A 23797-nucleotide genomic window follows, 5' to 3' on the forward strand; every position below is an offset into this window, starting at 1 on the left:
ACTTGAGACTGTTTGATGAGCTAGGAGATACATTTTCTGCATTCTCATATTGATTACTTCCCTGAAAATTTTGATGTTGTAGGTGAAGAGCAGGGTGAAAGATTTCACCAAGATATACAGGAAATGAAATGCAGATATCAGGGAAAGGTGGAATGTGAACATGATTGCAGATTACTGTTCATGCATCCTTAGAGATGATCCGAAAGCTGACTACAACAGAAAATGTAACCTAAGAAGCATTGAAAGGAAAAGAAAAAGGCAATACAAGTCTTTGAAGAGGTAAGAAAATGTACAAAAATCCTTCAAGTCCTATTATTTTTTATAAATTAAAGTGTTCCATGAGGAATGCATTTAATGTCTTTTTTCCATTTTCTTTTTTTAGTATTGTGAAAAGTTCTTACGTGATAGAAAAAAATGGTGGCTATATTTGAAATCAGCACACAAAATAACATAAAAATCAGTTATCAGATTACAAAAAACTTTCAATTTCCCTAATTTTGTTGATATGTATTATCTGACAAGGAATGTAGCAGAAACTGGAATGCAATCTTTTTTCCTTAAGTCTTCCATTATTACAGGATGGGGCAGGGAAACATGATAGTTTTAAATTAATCACAAAATCATTAGTTTTTGTTTGAAAAAGGTTTATTGGCATATACAATTTTTTTTTCTGTAGAAAAAGGTTTATTGGCATATACACATTTTTTTCTACATAGAATTTAATGCTACTAATGTTTGGAAAATCACATCTTTTATATGATGTCCACTTTTATTTACGAATTGTGAGCATTTTCAGAAATCAGCCTCCACTTCCTAGCAGATCCCTGTCAATTTGGACAATTTATTGACAAATACTGTCCTTCAATTAATCTAATGTACAAGCTTGGTCTCGTAGATGTGCGACTTGAGGTACCCCGATAAAAATAAAAGTCATATTGATAAATCCTGGACCGATGGGGGCCATGCAAGATCACTAAATCTGGACACAACGCAATTGGGAAACAGAGGGCAAAGAACATCCACTGACGCTCAGGCCATGTGAAACGTTGCCCCATCCTGTTGAAACCACACATGCCAAATAGCAATCCGCCTTCTTAGTGTTGTTAGCTCAACACTAAGTTACAATAAACATAATTTTATTCAAAAAAAATAATGACCAACGTCACAATTCTTCCCCAATAGGCACCAAACCAAACTTTTGGGCTGGGCAATGGTTTTTGGTGACTTTCTCAGATTTTCAGCAGCTCATTAGTGACAATTCTAATTGTTAACTAAACCATTGCGGTGACAATGAACATCACTTAATAAAAAAAAAAATTAACATCTTTTTCATCACTTAATGAAAAAAATGAAGTTTAAATGAACATCACTTTATGTTGTTATAACATTTTCTACATTTTCCAGAGTACATCATACTGTATGTGGATTTGTTTTAATCTAATGAACATCCTGAATGAATATTATTAACCCAAAATAATATTGTATTATGAGTGGGAAACAGTCATTTCAGTAGATGCTAAATCTGCATCGACACTCATGTTGAACAGTCACTGATTCACCATTATTCACAAAACAGTTTTATGCAACAACATGGTGTTCTATCCTACATGGCTCCATGATGCCGACAGAAAGTGAAATGCTTCCATCCGCACTCCTTTCCTATTCTTAACAGCTGAATACTAGCAATTTCAAAAACATCCTATTTCTCTGCCTCACCCATTACTTGAGGGATTGATTAACTCTCTGTTAACAGGAAATCAGCTGTAATAACTTTAATAGTCACATATCAAATCTCCTTCAGATCCATTCTGTTACTTTATAATCAATTCCACACTGTCAACAGAAGTTGGTTGGCTGCTCAGGCCTGTCTTCAAGGTTTCCCTTACCACTTAACATGTGGGTTTCACTTACCCTAACATCTGCATAAAAGATAAACATGTATCCCTAACACTTGCATCAGCAATGGGGTAGCATCAAGATGCAATTTTTGCAGAGTCAAAACAAAATTCAATAACTATTCTGTTCCATAGTGCTAATGTGATGGCACCACCACTAACTATATAGTGCCTTGGTTGCGAGATGCTAAACAAATCATACATTGTTACCAGCATGCAGATTAATCCTATCGGTTGCACACATTACTAGCTAGGTGGCATTTATTTACAGCTGTCCATCTAAAGATTTGTTTTATTGTTTAATTATAAGACTGTATATTATGCTTCCTAAATTTTCAAAAATAATCAAGATATTTTTCTTAAAAAATTGAAAATATAAAATTCACCACCAACAAAAATTTATGAACAATCAATATGTAAAGATAAATACTGTGGATATGAGATAATGATTTATTTTTCAAACCAACCTATCTTTCTCTTTGTTTCTGAGAGTGCTATTTTGATTTTTATAAATTTAAATTGACTTTAGGAAAGTGACTAAAGGATACTGACTTTGGCTATTATATATATTATATATGATAAGACAAATTACAACTATATTCAGAAAATCTGAGGGGATTTAGACTGCTTGGTCAACAGCAAAATAATTTACTGAACTAAAAAGGACGATGACCTTTTTAATAATCATATGAATGGTTCATATGACAACACTGTAAGCCAAATACTGAAAACATATTATAATTTTGTGCAAGTAAAAAATAACAATGTAGAAAATAAATTGAAATTGTCAGTTAGGATAAAATAAGGATACAGATTTTATAATGTTCTAATTGCTATATTTAAATACGAGGTGCAACAATAAAGTAATGAGACTGATGTGAAAAAAAAAGTTGCTTACCGTTTTAGTCATGTTTAGTGTTGTCTCCTTCAAAGTAGTTCCCCTCTGATTGCACACACTTATACCAGCGCTTCTGCCATTGATGGTAACATTTCTGGAACTCATCTTCTGTAATATCCTCCAAGACCCTCGTCACAGCTTTTTGGACATCTTGTGTTGTTTGAAAATGGTGTCCCTTGACCGCTATTTTGAATCTTGGAAATAGAAAAAAGTCGCACGGAGCGATATCTGGTGAATAAGGTGGCTGTGGTAGTACTGAAATTTGTTTTGAGGTTAAAAATTGCTGTAGTGACAGAGCAGTATGGGATGGCACATTATTGTGATGCAGAATCCAATTATCAGCAATGTTGGCACGGACACAAAGAACTTGTTTAGTCTCAAAGTCTTTCTAAAATTTCTTTGTAGAAATATTAGTTAACTGTTTGTCCAGGAGGCACCCACTCTTTATGAGCAATTCCCTTGGAATCAAAGAAGGACACAAGCATGCATTTCACTTTTGACTTTGACATGCGAGCTTTTTTTGGTCTGGGTTATTCCTTTGAGCACCATTGCGAACTTTGGCATTTTGTCTTTGGATCGTATTGAAAATACCAACCTTCATCACCAGTGATAACACGGCTCAACAAATCTGGATTGATTTCCGTTTGCTCTAACAGATCGGCTGCCACATTTTTCCGTGTTTCTCGCTGTTGTTGTGTGAGATTTTTGGGGAGCATTTTTGCACAAATCTTTCTCATACCAAGATCTTCAGTTAATATTAGACGAACCGTTTCTCGATTGATGTTGAGTTCTTCTGCAATCATTTTCACGGATAATCTTCGATCAGATCGTACGATTTCACGCACGCTGGTCAAGTTGACATCTGTCCGTGAGGTTGATGGTCATCCACTGTGGTCTTCATCTTCAACATTCGTTCTGCCTTCACTAAAAATTTTATGCCACCGAAAAACTTGAGCTCTTGACATAACCTCTTCTCCAAAAGCCTTCTGAAGCTTACCATAAGTTGTTGTCGCGTTTTCACCCGATTTAACGCAAAAATAAATGGCTTCCGTTGCGCAATATTTTGCGGTTTCATTTCTGTGACGAGAGACACAAGCACGTGTTCACTCATTACAGCACAACTCACGACTGAGCAGTTGCATCAATGTGCTGCTTGGACTAAAAGTACCTTATAGACCAAGGTCAAAGATGGTGTGCCTACGCAAGCTGCAGGGTTGCCACATCTTGAAAAGAAAAATCAGTCTCATTACTTTATTGTCGCACCTCGTATAACTTACATAGCCCCATTTTTTTTTAATACTTATGATGTGTTTGTTTATTACAAAGTACTCAGCTGTGCAAGACAATTTTGATGTATGAAAAATTAATTAAATCATAAATAGTCAACAATTTTAGAAATGTATAAAAAAATTGTTTTTCTTCTGAAAGGTAATTTGTTTAGACCACTGTATATGCACTTTGTGATTAGATAACACTAATTAATTTTCAAAATATCTCAGGATAGTAGAGCGAACATGAATGATGAGCAATTTGGGAAACCAACTTTTGGATGTCGAGCGTAATTATGGAATTTTTAACGGCAATGAAATACGATTATCATATATTGGAATGGCATTATCCTCAATATACAAAAAAAACAAAACACAAAAATATAATCCCATCTGTCTACACACAAGTTGACGACTACAATTTTTTAGCATTGGTATTGTGTTGTTGATAGACTTCACATGATGAGAAACATTATGATATAAAACTGCCAAAAAATGTTCAAGAAGTTACATAGCACTGTTCAAAATAGGTGACCAGAGGTGCTTGACAAAGGTTATTGGGCAGTAACAAAGTTTGTTGCATTCAAAAGCTACCCAAGTTGTTTGCTGAAAAAATTCAGATAAGAAGTTTTCAATCACTCATCAAACAGAGCTCCCATTAAAAAGTTGAAAGGGACAAACTGAAAAAAGCTGCCAAGAAATGGTTAAATAAATAGTAACAAAGAAGTAATTTAAGGATTCTTTAAACCTGCTGGATCTCCCTAATGCTGGAATGGCTGGTGGCATTTATGCAAGTAGATTGCAGAACATCATTTTATTAAAAAATAAGTTAAAAATAATAAAAAATTATTCTTATAATAAAAACCTAATAAATAGAAACTGTAAAATAAATAAAATATTAAAAGGTGTAACGTACCTCATCATAAATAGGTGCAAGTTGTTTGCAGTGCCCACACCAAGGAGCATAAAATTCTACTAAAACATCCTTTTCTTTATCAAAAGCAACTTCATCAAAATTATTTGCAACAAGAACCTTAACCGGATGTTTGTCCCAATCATCAGGCACATCTTGAGAGAGAAGGTGTTGCTATAAAAAATTAATCATCAAATTAAAATTAATCAACTAAATAAACACTTTATCAATTATGAGGGTAAATCAACAATAAACAGGATTTTATTTTATTTTAATTTATTTATTGAAAAATAAAAGGCAAATATAACTTTTTTTCTTCATAGTTTCCTGCTTTAGAAATACATTTTTCCCAGTGAGAAGGAAGGTTTTTTTATTGCAGCATTGTAGAATGAAGGTGATTGCATCAGGAGGCAATTGCACACAAATCCCTCCACGCCCTCATCATCTTCAAATCGTTGCCCTCCTAGAGCTTCTTTAAGCGGCCCAAACAAATGAAAATCACAGAGAGATAGGTCTGGGCTGTAGGGAGGATGACCAAGATGAGTCCAGTGCATTTCTTTTAGTTTTGAGGCCATTAAAGCTGCAGTACTGGGCCTGGCATTGTTGGGAAGGATCTCTCAAATCGGTTGGTTTCAACTTTTGTGGCAATATGCAGCCCTCACCTCATTCAACAGCTCGCAGTAGTAAACAGCATTGATTGTACGTCGTTTATGCAAAAAATCAATGAGCAAAATGCCTCGAAGGTCAAAAAAAAACAGTTAAAGGAACCTTGCCAGCTGATAGTCGAGTCTTGACTTTCACTGGGGCTACCTCCTCTTTTCTCCACCACTCCATACTGGCTTGTTTCGACGGGAGTGTAGGTAAAGGTCATTTGTGATGATCGCTCGACAGCTCCCATTACTTATTCCAACCTGTTCTGCAATTTTGGATACTCTCACCCGTTGATCATCTTCAAGAATGTCCCAAACCACGCGAATGTTTTCGTCTGTAATGCTGGTCCGAGGATGGCAATCATGTTTCTGATTTTCCATTCATTCTCTTTCTTCCTTGAACTCTTTATGCCAGGCAAACACACAAGTCCTTGACAATGTTTGGTCCTCGAACTGTACAGTCGATCTCCGGAAAATTTCCGTCGCTTGAACTCCTTCACAAGCAAAAAACATTATAATTATGAATTGCGCAGTGGAGGGGTGCACCTGTTACTCTGACATTGTGAGCGTTACTGACAAATTGGTTGGGAGTGGAGTGGCCGGCTCTCCCCACTCCTAGTGACCCCACTCAAGAATACTAGAAGCACGGGCCCAGTCCTACCAACCGTAGACACTCAGAAACAAAAATCCTGTTTATATTTGATTTACCCTCGAATATAGTTTTCTTAGCAACTTAGGAAGACATAGAATGAGTATATGTTTAGGTACACAGGTTTACATAAATTAACTATGCTTCTTCATACCAACAAACATTACCTTTATCCTAATTTTCTCTGGACTCTCTTACAGACTTTTAATGTCTTATTTTTTTGTTTTTATATACTACAGTCAAAAATGTTTATGTACTCCTTGACTACTACTTTGTTTTATATTTTTTTTTAAATAAAAAAAATATATCATAGAGAATGAAGAATACAATTTTCAGTTGAGTTCCCCTTAGCTAGACAAGCGACTGCAAAACCTTGAAAAAGTTATCTAATATTAAAAAAATTATAATAAAGTAATATCTATACTACATTGGATATTTCCTATATTACTAAGAGAAGATTTTAATAAAATGAGGATATTCCAATCATGAGTGAACACTGAAGAATCCATGTCTTTCTACTTTATCTTTTTTTTTATTACAGAAATAAATTTCTTATCAACATATTACCTTAAATTTTATAATATTATTGTTATTGGTCTAAATATCTGGCAATTTTGAAAAGTTTGATTATAGCACTTTTTTAGTTAACCTTAAGCGAACATCTGAATTTTAACTAACCTTTTAAAATATTTTTAATGTTTTTATTTACTGAATTATTTCAATAACTTTAATTCCATCACCAAAAGGGATTCAATCTGTTTAAAGAATATTAATTTTCTGTAATTTTTTCTATGTAACAAAATAAATGTTTAAAATTTAATAAATTCAATTTACATTGAATTTTTATATTTTACGTATATTTTAAAATATACGTAAGTATATTTTACTTACGTATACTTACTTATATTACATATAAGTTATAAAGTATGTATATTATATTATACTAATTTAACTTTATTATTATATTTAACTACAATTTATCCTAATTTAATTATATTATTTTATCAATTATGTTGATTATTTCATAAAAGATGTTTGCTGGGTGTATGGGTATGACATCAAAACTAAGGCCTAATCATCCCAATGGAAGCTTTCTGAAGAATGAAAAAATGTTCGTCAAGTTCAATCAAATATGAAGACTGTGTTCTTCGATTTTAACTGCCTAGTATATCATGAGTTCTTGCCACCAGGTCGTACAATCAATAAGGAGTACTACCTGGCATCGAAAGAAAATGCCTGGATTTGTGGTGAAACAACCCATGGCAGTTTGCATGATGTACCCAACGACGAATCCTACCTCCTCTTACGTATGGTATCAATGATGAATTCTAACTCTTTGTACACGAATTTGTTGGGCACGATCCACCACTGCCAATCTTTCTGGTATTTTTTTGATGATGCAAGTTCTTCCAATTCTTTCAATTTTCTGGAGTCTGTCGGTGTTTGATTCAAGTGGGAAAGTGTTTCTGCTGCATATGTAGCTTCTGGTTTTATAACCTAGTTGTCTTATTTTTGTGTTTATGGCTTCCAATTCTTTCAATTTTCTGGAGTCTGTCGGTGTTTCTGCTGCATATGTAGCTTCTGGTTTTATAACAGAGTTGTCTTATTTTTATGTTTATGGATAGACATTATTTACTGTAGGTGTATCAGATTAATTTTTGTACTTTAGCTAGTTTGTTTTGTTCTTGTTTTTATTGAGATTTTTTTGTTTAGTATTTTATTATTAGTTGTTATTATTATTCCGGAGGTAAAATAGTCCACCGTTCGGATCTCCGGGTGGGGACTACTAAGGAAGGGGTCACCAGAAAAGTAAAAAATAACATTCTACGAGTCGGAGCGTGGAATGTTACAAGCTTAAAAAGGGTTGGTAGGGTAGAAAATTTAAAAAGGGAAATGGATAGTGTAAACGTGGATATAGTAGGAATTAGTGAGGTTCGGTGGGAAGAGGAAGGCGACTTTTGGACAGGTGACTTTAGAGTAATTAACTCAACGTCAAATAATGGGCAGGCAGGAGTAGGTTTCGTGATGAACAAGAAGATAGGGAGGAGAGTGGAGTATTTCAAGACACATAGCGATAGAGTCATTGTAATAAGGATAAAATCAAAACCTAAACCGACAACGATTGTTAACGTCTATATGCCTACAAGCGCCCATGATGATGATGAGGTAGAATGTGTATACGAAGAGATTGATGAAGCAATTAAACACGTAAAAGGAGATGAAAATTTAATAATAGTTGGAGATTGGAATGCAAGCATTGGAAAAGGCAAGGAAGGAAATATAGTGGGTGAATGCGGGCTGGGCAAAAGGAATGAAAAAGGGGACCGACTTATAGTTTTGCACGAAGTATAATTTAGTAATTGCCAACACCCAATTTAAAAATCATAATAGAAGAATATACACTTGGAAAAAGCCAGGCGATACTGCAAGGTATCAGATAGATTATATCATGGTTAAGCAAAGATTTAGAAATCAACTCGTTGACTGCAAAACTTACCCTGGAGCAGACATTGATAACGACCATAATTTGGTGATAATGAAATGTAGATTGGGGTTTAAAAACCTGAAGAAAAGGTGTCAGATGAATCAGTGGAATTTAGAAAAGCTAGAGGAAGAAGAGGTAAAGAAGATTTTTGAGGACATCGCAAGAGGTCTGAGTAAAAAAGATAAGGCAGTAAATGTAAAAGAAGAATGGGAGAATGTTAAAAAGGAAATTCTTAAATCAGCAGAAGCAAACTTAGGCAGAATAAAGAGAACTGGTAGAAAACCTTGGGTTTCAGACGATATATTGCAGCTGATGGATGAACGTAGAACATATAAGAAAGTGATGAAGAAAGTAAAACGAACTATCGGCAACTAAGAAATGCTACAAACAGGAAGTGCAAACTGGCGAAAGAAGAGTGGATTAAAGGAAAGTGTTAAGAAGTTGAAAGAGAAATGAACACTGGTAAAATAGACGGAGCATACAGTAAAGTTAAGGAAAATTTTGGGGTACATAAATTAAAATCTAATAATGTGTTAAACAAAGATGGTACACCAATATATAATATGAAAGGTAAAGTCGATAGATGGGTGGAATATATTGAAGAGTTATACGGAGGAAATAAATTAGAAAATGGTGTTATAGAGGAAGAAGAGGAAGTTGAGGAGGATGAAATGGGAGAAACAATACCGAGATCTGAATTTAAGAGAGCATTAAAAAAAGATTTAAATGGCAGAAAGGCTCCTGGAATAGACGGAATACCTGTAGAATTACTGCGCAGTGCAGGTGAGGAAGCGATTGATAGATTATACAAACTGGTGTGTAATATTTATGAAAAAGGGGAATTTCCGTCAGACTTCAAAAAAAGTGTTATAGTAGTGATACCAAAGAAAGCAGGGGCAGATAAATGTGAAGAATACAGAACAATTAATTTAACTAGTCATGCATCAAAAATCTTAACTAGAATTCTATACAGAAGAATTGAGAGGAGAGTGGAGGAAGTGTTGGTTTCAGGAAAAGTATAGGGACAAGGGAAGCAATTTTAGGCCTCAGATTAATAGTAGAAGGAAGATTAAAGAAAAACAAACCAACATACTTGGCGTTTATAGACCTAGAAAAGGCATTCGATAACGGAGACTGGAATAAAATGTTCAGCATTTTAAAAAAATTAGGGTTCAAATACAGATATAGAAGAACGATTGCTAACATTTACAGGAATCAAACAGCAACAGTAATAATTGAAGAACATAAGAAAGAAGCCATAATAAAAAAGGGAGTCTGACAAGGATGTTCCCTATCTCCGTTACTTTTTAATCTTTACATGGAACTAGCAGTTAATGATGTTAAAGAACAATTTAGATTCGGAGTAACAGTACAAGGTGAAAAGATAAAGATGCTGCGATTTGCTGATGATATAGTAATTCTAGCCGAGAGTAAAAAGGATTTAGAAGAAACAATGAATGGCATAGATGAAGTCCTATGCACGAACTATCGCATGAAAATAAACAAGAACAAAACAAAAGTAATGAAATGTAGTAGAAATAACAAAGATGAACAATGAATATTAAAATAGGAGGAGAAAATATTATGGAGGTAGAAGAATTTTGTTATTTGGGAAGTAGAATTACTAAAGATGGACGAAGCAGGAGCAATATAAAATTGCTGAATAGCATAGACGAAACAAGCTTTCAGTAGGAAATGTAATTTGCTTACATCAAAAATTAATTTAATCAGGAAAACATGTCTAAAAGTATGTTTGGACCATAGCTTTATATGGAAGTGAAACTTGGACAATCGGAGTATCTGAGAAGAAAAGATTAGAAGCTTTTGAAATGTGGTGCTATAGGAGAATGTTAAAAATCAGATGGGTGGATAAAGTGACAAATGAAGAGGTATTGAGGCAAATAGATGAAGAAAGAAGCATTTGGAAAAATATAGTTAAAAGAAGAGACAGACTTATAGGCCACAAACTAAGGCATCCTGGAATAGTCCCTTTAATATTGGAAGGACAGGTAGAAGGGAAAAATTGTGTAGGCAGGCCACGTTTGGAATATGTAAAACAAATTGTTAGGGATGTAGGATGTAGAGGGTATACTGAAATCAAACGACTAGCACTAGATAGGGAATCTTGGAGAGCTGCATCAAACCAGTCAAATGACTGAAGACAAAAAAAAAATTGTTATTATTTCTCCAAGATATTTAAACTGGGTAACTTTTGACTTTATTACCATTTATGTTTACGCCTTTTAGTAGTTTTGGTTTTTGGGACATAATTTCAGTCTTTCTGAATGATAATTTGAGACCAATTTTATTTGAAATCTTTTGAAGATTCTGAAATCTGTGTTAGCTGCGTTGATGTCATTTGCTAGCAGTGCCAAGTCGTCTATGTAACCAAGGCTCTTTGTTTTTATTTTTATTTTTGAGGTGCTTTTTTGAGCCATTTCTTCATTACTATTTTCAGAGCACAATTGAATAGTAGCAGTGAGAGACCGGTGCCTTGAATGCAGTCCTGTTTTGATCTCAATGGTTCTGAGAGTTCACCTCTGAATTTCACTTTTATCGTAAGTGTTTGTGAGGGTCAGTTTTATCATGTTTACTAATTTTGGGTACAGTCTTTGAATTTTTAATAGGAATTTTCCGTGGATGTAATCATATGTTTTCTTGAAATCTACATACATTATCATCATGTCTCTGCTACTTTTTCTGTTGTAATCCATTATTAACCTGAGACTCACAATCTGGTCTGGATAGCTCCTCCATGATCTGAAACCTCCCTGGTATTCTCCTAGTTCTTTTCAAGTTGTAACCGAACCTGTTAGGTTGATTCTTGAAAGAACTTTGTAGGTTGTGTCTATGAGTGAAATTCCCCTGCAGTTGTAAGGGTCTGTTTTGTCCTAGGATTTCTTTATAATATTTGTAGACAACTTTAAATTCTGTTGAGTTAACAAATACTAAATGTTGCAGTTAGAAAACTACAAGTAATAAAATATTGCTTGAAAATTAAATTTCACGAAATAAGATAAATTCAAAATGTAATTAAAAAACTAATTAGCAAAGCAATTACACTAATGAGCAATGGCAAATATAGTTCCTCTAAAGTAGACAGTCTTAACTAAAACAGGTTACTTAAAAATCAGATGTGACATGTTATTTGCAAACTTAAAGAACATTGCTATTGTACACACAGTGTAACATGACAAATTGAAAGTGAAGATAACTGTACAATTCTTTTTTTACATAAATTACAAACAAAATTAAATGCTGATTAAAAAATTTTACCTTAAGTTTTCCATCAATAAACTGTTCAACAAAGTTCTTAAGGTACTCAGCACTAAAGTCTTGTTTTTCTGGCTTGTATTTGGCCATATCTTCTGCCATTTTAATAATGCGCATAGCTGGAATTTCATCTTTCTTCATTCCAAAGAATTCCAAAATTCTTTGATGATCTTCTTCATCAGCATTAATTGTAACAAACAGTATCTGAAAATAAAAAAATAATCATACAATTTTCAATTTTATGGAATCCAGTGTCACTTTATTACATCAATCAACAAACAACATATACATAGAAGAAATTCCTGTCAAACAATAAATAAAAAATTAGCAGTTTTAAGACGGTATTAAACAAATGAAAACCTTTTGAAAATGTAACTTTATCTCTCACAACTACATTAATAGGAAAGACTACAGAAGAAATAATTTCCTCTGCAGGATTTTTTTTTAGGAAAAGCCAAATAAATACAAACAGCTTACTTGCAAAACATGAATTAAATTCACGAAGAAACTAAATTATTGTAAAAATATACTTCTTTAATAAACTTAGTTTCAACGTAAGATACCATGGAAAGGTATTTAGTTAAGAATTGCTTAATAAGTAAAGTAATATTTTATAAACTTGTCAAACAAATGTTCATAAAAAATAATTAAGAAGAGACTAGAGCATTCCACCTACCATGTTTTCACCTCTGAAAGTGGAATCTAACATTTGAGACCTTGTACACAGTAATTTTATTTCAAAATCAGCCATTTCCCAAAATTACAAAGTTAACTACATTACATAACAATTGTATCAATAAGATAAGAAACAATGTTATAACTAAAGATCTGATGTGGACACCACATAACTTCCTTGCACACCTATTAAATTACATACACATTTTTTTGCTGTACTTCATTTAAACTTATTTCATTTGAAAGTGAGATAGATACGATCCTCCAATTCTTTAATAAAGAGGACAGTTACACAACTGTATTGTGACACCACATTGCATCACATTTTTTTGTGGTGTTCATATCACCATTTTATATTAGTTTATATATTAATTTTGTTTCATGTCGCTCAAGTAATTATGTGGTGTAAGTGAGAACGTGTCGGATCCGTAACCATGCACACAATTTGAATCTGACTTACATACATATATTTTTTTTAAAACTTAAATATATTGAGTTATTAATAATTAACTACTTGAAAACTAACCAAACTAACTAAACCTCTGTAAAAAATGTTTGAATTGAAATGAAAAGTACATAAAATTTTATTTTACTAATAACTTCTGATTTTTTTTCAAGTTGGTTAGTTTTCAAGTAGTTAATAATTATTATAAATAAATCAATATATTAACATTAAAAAAAAAAGATATGAAGTTAGATTTGAACCGATGTGCCTTCCCCTTGTAAGACCATACACATTTCATTAATTAAAATTTTATTTGGCTATAACTCTGGAACCAATGAAAATAAGTAACACTTATGATATATCGTAGAAAAACTCTTAATGAGGGCTTATTACTGCAGTTAAGAAAAAGTACAAAATCAAAATTTTTGGATTTTGGGAATTTTTGGACACTTTCAGTCCACTCGATTGCAATCAAAACAGGAGGTGCACAGTAACTACAAGTTACAACAGTCCAAAATCCGAAATTTCAATATTGCACAGCTAATCGTTTTTTAGTACATGAGATACATCGTATGTATATATGTAAGTACAGATGTCTTGTCGAGACTAGTCAAAATTAATTCAGGGGTGGTCAAAATGGATATTTCCATTGAAATCTGAAAACCGAAAGTTTTCACTATTACATTTATTTTACTTCCTACAAGCAAGTAAAAATTCAGGATAATTTTTGTTTTCAAATTCAGATTTACAATCAATTTCTTTTCTAACAAAAAATTTAGATAATATCCCAAAATAGAAATCCCAGACGATAAATGAACACATTAAAAGCGGACACCGAGTGATATTCCTCACTGCAAGAGAGAGAAAAAGTAAATAGATGTGATAAAGAAAAAAGAGGCCCAAAAAACTAAATATACAGAAAAATTACCTAATTTTGACAATAAAAATGCTAACGATACATAATCCTATCTATCATAAGCAGGCACAGCGATTAAGCAAAAACACAAACTTGATGTAACATAAAAATTTAAGAAGAAAAATCTTTTTTAAATATTCATTAGAAAATAAAACTTTACAACAAAGGAAAACTGATAAATCTAAACAGAGGAAAAGATAAGGTCTTTTAAAATGTGGGTCTTAAAATTTTTAAAATAACATTGAATAATATTGAATACCAACTAAAAAAAATTCTCATAATAAATATACAATGAGTTGTACATTATTAAAACATCTATGATTAGTTAATTTAATTATTGTACTTAGAGAAAAAGATCAGACAATATAAAATAAATAGCTGAACAATGAGTGATGTAAATAACTAATTGAGATTAAAAAGATTGTTAAGAATAGAAACAAATATAGAATTGCATCAAATCATAATTAAGTAGCAAATGACAACAGCAATAAAAAATTACTGAGTTTGTTATCAAAAATATTATATACAGAAATACTAATAAAAAAATTTAAAAAAAACTTACCTTATCTCTGTATTCTTTAGCAACTGCCCTTGGTCCTTCAAGATGGCTATCATAATGACCAGAAGATTGTGATAGGAAGAATAACAGGTGGCTGTTGATTTCTCCACCGAATATTTTCTGAGCAGTTTCATGATTGAAATCAACAATCAATGGAAGTGATTCTGTGATGACAAACTTCCTCAAATTAGCTTCATTAAATTCATCAGCTTCAAAATGAGCTTTCCCTTCATCAAACTAAGAAAAAGGATACAAAAAATTGCTACTTTTAAAACATTTACAGTACAAACTGCGTTAACCAATCAATATTAATACTAAAAGCAGACATTAATAATTTCAATTTTCCAAAATATTCTGATTAAATGTTTTAAGTGTTTTGTATAATTTCAATTATTTATTTCGGCTATTAAAAATATTTTGCTTAAGCAATAAGCAATTACTAACAGACATACTTCTGTTACAATTTTTGTAGAAGATTTTGATAAACTGATCAACAGAAGATTCAGGAAAACATTGGATGTTTAATGCGTTATTATTGAATCAGTCTCATATGGCTGGGTAATTTTGTTTGTTACAGAGTGTATCTGCAACTTTTTATATCTCTGGGTAGCCAGGTAAGGAGGTGTTATTAATTAGAGCCTGATAATAAGTGACAGTATTCAGCAGCTGGTCATGTTAAAATACAACTAACTTCATATTTTCAATTTTTTTTGAGATGAGAAAAATATCAAAACATCTGCTAATCTGAAATTCTAGCTAAGAGCCAGTACATGCATCTTCTATCAGGTAATTCAAAAATATATCACAAAAATTGTGAAATAAATTTTATTTATTTAGATTTTATTATTAAACTACTTTATCTAAATAAATTTTATCTGTAGCCAAATAATATATTACTATTTTAGCAACTTTTTCAACCAAACTATGACTTAACTTCACTTTATGCTTTTTATAATGGCAAGTATAAATGTTTTTAGTCAAATTATTTTCTTGTGTGTTATCAGTGGACAATATCTATTTAATATATTAAAGAATTTGATTATAAATAAAAGGCCAAGTATTTTTTCCGGCTAAAACAGGCAATTGTTCTTGAATACTTGCACCACTGGTCAGACAAAACTTCAGTGGTTTACAATGAATGGAGTCTATAAACATCCAAAACTATATTTACTGGATACTGTATTTATATGCATAACTAAATTACAACTATGTGCGCATACAAGAGCCTAAGTCCTTAAAAATAAGCAGATCAAACAATAAAAAAAATAAATACATAAGAAAGAAATTTAAATTTTACAATACTTCTTCAATACTAGTATTGTTATCATTACTTAACTAAAAACCCAAATCAAGGTATTGAGAACATTCAAACAAATGGAAGAACAATATATTTTTCTTCTCTCTTCTTTACATTTTTATTACTTCAAGTACGGTATATCTTTATATATTTCATCTACTAACACTTTCAATCCCACACTTTTTAACATGCCTGGTAGTTAAGCCAGTGATTTCTGCAAACTCAATTGAAAAATATATATTTCTCATAGTATACAATTTCTCAATTTTACACAGATGATTTATTCATAACATCATACAAAAGGCAATAACTTTTATTTCTTTAAAAACCTTTTTTTACATGTTATTTTTTCCTAATATCATTTTTTCATAGAATTTTTTTTTACAGAACATTTACTGTAACAAACTTTTTTTTGACTTTTATGTCAAGTCACTGATTCTGAAAACAAAAAAAAATTTCATAAACACCACTCCAAAAAAAACATAAAAATTTTCCCTGTTTATTAGTTTCCACAAATTCCATCAATGCAGGAAATAACAAAAATCCTGATCACTGAACTTCGACCAATACAGCCTGGCAGACATTTACAATGACTAAATATGAATGCCTGAGTTACTGTAAACATGGAAAACTATTCTTTTTGCATGTTCAGATGCATGGGTATAGGAATCAAAAGTTCATATACATACGCACACAAATAAATAACTATTTAATCAAATACCTTCTTGAATAGAATAACTTTGTGTTCCTCATCAACATTATGTTCTTTAAATACACTATCTTCAGAAACAATCGCAAACGGAAGATGATCAATACTATCGGCAATATTTAAGAATGTCTGACCTTTCTCAGATTCTGGATCCTACACAAACCACAAGAAGATAAGAATTAATGAAATAATTGCAATAATTTTTAATTACACTTAGGGTAGAAATTTACAAAAGAGCAAATCCTTCATAACCTTTTCATTTTGATAAACGGCTGTATTGCTGAGTAGGTAAAAATTTTTCTTTGATAGTTTTGCTAATAAATCTAATTTCCATTATGCAATTATGTTTTATAAAGTATAATATTTTTCTTACCAAAACAGTATCAAAATGGATTAAAATTTTCAATAATAATAATAACAAATATCCTTAATGCAACTACAAATTATTGACATAAAACTTTATTAAAAGATGTTCAATGAGACATTGTGTTTTCACCAAAATTTTGACACACTAACAAACAGTATTATAATATATATATATATATATATATATATATATATATATATATATATATATATATATACTCCAACAAATTGATATATGTAATATATTACATATATATATCAATTTGTCAAACCCCTAATGTAAAGGCATAATGTATATAGTGCTTCTTAACAAAAGGTACATTAATACTGCTTTGAACAATGTGTCCCAGTCTTAATAATGGATGTGACAATGTGATACATGTAAAACATCTGACATAAAAGAAACACTAGATTGAATTGCTTTATAGATCAGAGTAATAATGTTTACTACAGAGCCAATCCATGTGGTGAATAAAGTAAATGCCACTTGTAGAGCTGAAAATCTGCATTTTGGTGAACTTTGCAAACTATTGTTCAACACTATGTTTAGTCATAAAGAAGTAGTGGTAAAACAATTCAATTCTCACTTTCCTTAATTAACCTACTACTAAATTCTTGTTATCTTGAGAATGACTATATAAATTCTGAGAGTAATCTGCAACTCAAATCAGGTTAACCATAACCTAACCCACCGGGTTGGTCTAGTGGTGAACGTGTCTTTCCAAATCAGCTGATTTGGAAGCCGAGAGTTCCAGTGTTCAAGTCCTAGTAAAGCCAGTTATTTTTACATGGATTTGAATGCTAGATCGTGGATACTAGTGTTCTTTGGTGGTTGGGTTTCAATTAACCACAAATCTCAGGATTGGTCGAACTGAGAATGTACAAGACTACACTTCATTTACACTCATACATATCATCCTCATTCATCCTCTGAAGTATTGTTATCTAAATGGTAGTTACCGGAGGCTAAACAGGAAAAAGAAAGAAAAGGTTATCCATAACCTAAAATAATACCAATTCAGAGATAATACCAATCTCACACAGAGTTAAAGAAGAATATGAAACCAGCAATACAAAAAGAAAAAAAATTTAATCTTTTGGTAAGCAACTATTGCCCAATGCTCAATTAGTCTTTATGACCTATAACCATAACTACCAAAAAACGTTTGATAAAATACCACAAATAAATAAGATCTTAAAAATAGTATACAAAATAGTTACAATCATTACTGATGTAGGCATCCTGAAATGATATAAATCATTCCTGATGGTTGTATAACAAATCTCAAAGACAACATGTATTTAAACTTAAGACTGCTAGGGAAAGGAGAAGAATGAAAGATTTATTTTCATATTTATTTTACTAGAAATATAAAGATATAAATAATCTTTAAAAAAATAATATTATGAAGGTCTCCAGGTAAAGCCTTAACTACATTTTATATTTATGGCAGTGTTAAAAAAAAATTGCACCTTAAAAATCCAAAGACTCAACAGATACTTCCAGTAGCCAAAGCACAAATTTCTATATGTCCTAATTTCCTTAAATCTATTTTTAAAACAGATAAAAAAAAAGTTTTAATCCTCAAACATTGAGGATCGATCTTTAATTTTTTAAAAATTACCTTAAAATAGTATAGGAAACTAGGGTTTCAATAAATTGTAAATAAGACTAGTCAGAATGATTAGTGAAACTAATGGTACAAAGTAGGACTTATGTGCTGCAATTATTATTTTATAAAACTCCCCTACAAACATATCAAAATAGCAAATTAACATAAAACTTACTAATTTACAAAATAAGTTTGTTTAAAATGCCATGGATTCATCATCAGTTATAAAATACCAAAAATATCATCATTACATGTGAAATTGAATAACTATAACAAGCAGCTGAATTAAATGGTTATTTTTTAATTTGATTTCTTACAGATAAATGCTGTAAAAATGATACACATTACTTCATATGTTATTATACTGCCTAATTTAAGTCAATATTAATGAACTATATATCAAACAAAGGAAGGTGAATGGTGCTATTGAGTTGTCAGGGCCTCTTATGTAGCAGGTAAAGTTACTCAATACTTTGATCATTAACATTTGAAGACGTTATGTCCATTGATTTAAATATAATTCTGCATACATATTTTTCAGCCATAATAAGAAAATTTTGGCTTTTTCTTTTGTATAAACAAAAGCTGAAAAGATTTCAAAAAATGAAAAGATATCTCAACTTCAACCACTGCCTTAAACTGATACCAATACCTTATGCAACATTCATCTTTAACATAGTACCATATAAAATACACAATTACAGAGAATATGACTAACTGTTATATGGAAGTTATTGAATGGATAGATTGGAACATCACTGACAGATTTCTTACAGATAAATGCTGTAAAAATGATACACATTACTTCATATGTTATTATACTGCCTAATTTAAGTCAATATTAATGAACTATATATCAAACAAAGGAAGGTGAATGGTGCTATTGAGTTGTCAGGGCCTCTTATGTAGCAGGTAAAGTTACTCAATACTTTGATCATTAACATTTGAAGACGTTATGTCCATTGATTTAAATATAATTCTGCATACATATTTTTCAGCCATAATAAGAAAATTTTGGCTTTTTCTTTTGTATAAACAAAAGCTGAAAAGATTTCAAAAAATGAAAAGATATCTCAACTTCAACCACTGCCTTAAACTGATACCAATACCTTATGCAACATTCATCTTTAACATAGTACCATATAAAATACACAATTACAGAGAATATGACTAACTGTTATATGGAAGTTATTGAATGGATAGATTGGAACATCACTGACAGAAGAAATCCATGCGTCAACCTGGTGTTTTCCAACTATAGATGGCACAGAACAACTTCATCATTTGTTGTTAGTTACCACCATATAATCATCATTAGTTACTTGTATTAACCATGAGCTACCTTTTTCATGAAGAAACAACCTTTCTGGTTATTTCCCACCACTCACAAGCTATTGAACAACAAAAGATCACACGAAAATATATATATTTTTTTAATTTTACCTTGAAAAATCCAACAACTGCAACATTGTGTTCTTCATAGAAAGCTTTAAGATCATCAACAGATGAAAACTCTTGAGCAGGTGAACCAATTTTCTTTTCCAACCATGAAATAATCACTTCAGCTTTCCTATCGCCTGTAATAAATAATTTCAAATTAAGTACATTCAAATCACAACATAAATATGAACAACTCTAAAATAAATAAAACTTTAATATACTTCAGAGAGCAAATAATGGATCAGAAACTAAAGGATGTACAGAAATGAAAGTGTTGGGATTTACAACTTGAACTTAAAGCTAAAAGGGAAAATTCTGAACTGGATTAGCAAGTTCATTACAAAGACCACATGTGTGAGAAGGTTGGTACACTCACAGTGCGTCAACATTGCTATGCTTATGCTTATTGTTTCCATCAACTGTGCTAGATTCTAGCAATATTTTGTTTTTGCAGAATATTACAAGCATGCAAAATCATTCACATTCTAATAAAGTGCATTTCATTTCCAGTTTTTTTCTACAATATTTTGAACTTTACTATAAGACTGATATTTCTCTATTATGTGAGCAATCTATATTATTAATCAACAGCTAACAATTAAATTTAACATAATTGTGCCAGATCACATACTTCACGTGATGATTAAATTAATTAAACTCCATGGTGGACTAAGAATACCCACACAATATGCAGGGGAATTGTTTTTGGTTTTAGTAGTGAGGTCGGATAGCTGTGAGGTTCTCATTTATTGCTCATGGGTCTTATTAATGCTACAGAGTACACTGTAAAACAGTCAGTTTGTCTACAGTTATGTAATTTAAAGAGTTCATTATTTTTCTTTTTAATTTTAAATAATGTTTACTTTGCATGCATATTTATTTTTAACATTTATATTAACAAAATACAATTTATTTTTCAACTTCTTGCAATAATTTCTTCTTAAATATATTAAAATTATTTTAAAATGCTCTTTTATTCCTCAATCTCTCTTTTCTTCTCTGTCTTCAAAACCGTTTTCTCTTTATGGTGTAATTATCTCTGAACAGATTTATTCAGCATCGCAGTAATTTTGAGTATTAATATTTTGTAAATATTTTGAAACTATTTTTTTCCGGAAATTCAAAATTATTCCAGTTTTAAAAGTCTGACAGTTCTGTATTCCTTTTTTTTTACTTCTGATCTTCCACCTTTGAATATGAATAAGAAATAGACTTATAAGAAAAATCTATTAAAATAATATTGTAAAATAAAAATTACCACACAACAGTAATCAATTTTATTGAACAAGTACATTTAGTTACTTAAAAAATCATTCACTATTAGCTTAAAAAACAATAAAGAAATAAAATATTACATTTTTTCATACAACTGAAAATACATTAAGTTAAGTGACTATAGAACAGTCAAGACCAAAGCCCATGGGATAGATGCCGCTAAAATATTTCTTATGAGCAATGCACAGCACAGATATGATTTTTTTTTTTCTGTTAAGTACCAATCACTAAAAAATGTTCAAATATTTTTACCGTCTAATACAACCTCCACTGTAAAGATTCTGAAAATACTGTTTTAGTTGGTCGCTAAGGTGTTATTTTTAACTTGTTTTAAAAGAAATTAAAAATTAAATTTATGATATAATAGATTGTAGCTAAAAATTTAAGCTAATGTGTATTAATAAATTACTCTTCTTAAATCCATTGTTCTCCCCATTTCTTTTTTAAAATTTAAATAATAAAATTTTCCTTCATATAGAGTAAATAAAAAAATCAATAATAATTTGGCTGTACATTTTCCTTATTGACTACATAAACTGTAGATTACCCACATCTGTAAATAAAAATAAATGTAGGTACATTAGTCAATACTGTAAATATATACACTAAAGTTGAACAATATATATAGCTTCATTCGAAATGGCCTTTAAGGTCAGTGATGAATTTGCTTTAACGTCATCAACAGTCTTAAAACGGCATCCTTTCATCACAGATTTTAATTTTGGAAATAAGAAAAAAATCGCAAGGAACCAGAGTCTGGAGAGTAGGGAGGCTGAGAGAAAACGTCATCTGATTTCTGCCTCAAAACTGATGGACTGAATGCAATGAATTAAATTCTCTAAAAAGTTCACGAGAAATTTTTATTTGTTTATTGATAAATTAACAAAGTTATTTTATTCCAAACCTAAAAAAATGTTTTCCAACACAAATTTTTACCCTGTTTCTTAAAACCTAAGTGAGATAGAAGTCCGGAACCATTTTTATTCAATTTCATCAGATCAAAAACTATATAAGGAAGCACCTAATTTACCCCTCAATTTGTATGCAAAGAATTTTTAAAAAGTTTAATTTCACAGAGGGAGCAGAAAGCAGGGCTAAATATTAAATGAGCTGAAACTTGCTAATGAACCATTTTCTGACCTACATTTATATAAACTTGTTTTCTTATTGTTGGCTATAGAATCATCTTCAGACAAACTGCCATGCAATTTGGATTTTATATATATATATATATCACACAAAATATAAGATTTCATATTTTTGAAATCTTTATTTTCAATAGCTAATTTAATCAACGACTTTTTATATTCTAGTTCCTTCACTGCTTCTTCAAAAATTGGTTTTAAAGCTTTACAATGATTTATTACTATACTGCAATACCATCAATATTGAATTTAATGCTTTACAAAAAATTTGTACTTTTCTATTGGACAACACAAATCACAACCAGAAAATTGTATTATTTGGTATTTAACTTCATAAATGTAATGTTGCTTAATTCAAAAATTTACAATTTTTGTGTCTCAAACAGTTTTCAATTGTAAAGATACATAAATGCATTTATGAAAGTCTTCATATTTTCCAGATAAAAGGAGAGTAATCTAGTTAATTTTTTAAAAATGTTTGATAAAGTTCTGAAAACATAACAAAAAAAAACTAATAATTCATTACCAGAATAATCAAGTGGAGGAGTTTTTCCTTTCCTAAAAAATTTCAAAGTAGGATAACCACGGATGCCAAAAGAGACAGCAAGTTCTTTATTTTCAATAGCATCAATTTTAGCTAATTTAATCGGTGATTTTTTATCTTCTAGTTTCTTCGCTGCTTCTTCAAAAATTGGTTCTAAAGCTTTACAATGACCACACCAAGGAGCATCTGTAAAAAAAAAAGAAAATATATATATAAAATAAACAATTAAATAATTGATAAAAATATAAACACTAACACTTTTAAAATGGGCATCGTAATAAGTAACTTAATAATTATATAATAAGCAAATACCATTTTACCATCCAAATATTTTCAGCTCCTAATAAATTTAATTACAAACTTGAACATGTAATTAATTTTTACAGTACAAATTTCTTGTACCGCAAAACTTAATTTAAAAATACAAAACATATTTTAAAACTTGAAATGAGGATGACCCACCAACCATGAAATAAGGTTGATCAACCAATCCAGGTAGAAAACCAAATATAAGAAAATCTCTTGATGGAATCAAGATACATGATAAATCTTTCATTTAGAGTTTCTATAAACTCTTCCAAGGATGATTATTTTTTATTACTTTTCTATTTATAGCAAAGTTAAGAAACAATAATTTTTAGTAATTTAACAGGATGTACTAGTAGGAGGAAAGGTGATTCAAAGAACCTTTTTTTTAACACATTTATTTGTTTAAAATACAAGATACCAACAAATTTTAAGCTAAACCCAGGAAACTTGTAAAGCTGTGCCTTTTCTTCCAG

The 23797-nt window shown here is 30.9% G+C and overlaps 1 protein-coding gene across 1 annotated transcript in view; it reads right to left on the reverse strand.

Annotated features, from left to right (window-relative positions):
* The window catches only part of Pdi (protein disulfide isomerase), a 63877-nt gene that overhangs the window by 14815 nt on the left and 25265 nt on the right, over positions 1–23797 (reverse strand). Inside the window, exons 2-7 of the mRNA XM_075369717.1 lie at positions 22998–23201; positions 20055–20188; positions 16645–16785; positions 14630–14863; positions 12035–12235; positions 4978–5148 (exon numbers count right to left, since the gene is read on the reverse strand). Of these exons, the coding sequence (XP_075225832.1) occupies positions 4978–5148; positions 12035–12235; positions 14630–14863; positions 16645–16785; positions 20055–20188; positions 22998–23201 (1085 nt within the window). The remainder of the gene's footprint in view (positions 1–4977; positions 5149–12034; positions 12236–14629; positions 14864–16644; positions 16786–20054; positions 20189–22997; positions 23202–23797) is intronic.

Source organism: Lycorma delicatula, chromosome 6 (genome assembly GCF_047948215.1).
Source record: "Lycorma delicatula isolate Av1 chromosome 6, ASM4794821v1, whole genome shotgun sequence".
Taxonomy (NCBI): domain Eukaryota; kingdom Metazoa; phylum Arthropoda; class Insecta; order Hemiptera; family Fulgoridae; genus Lycorma; species Lycorma delicatula.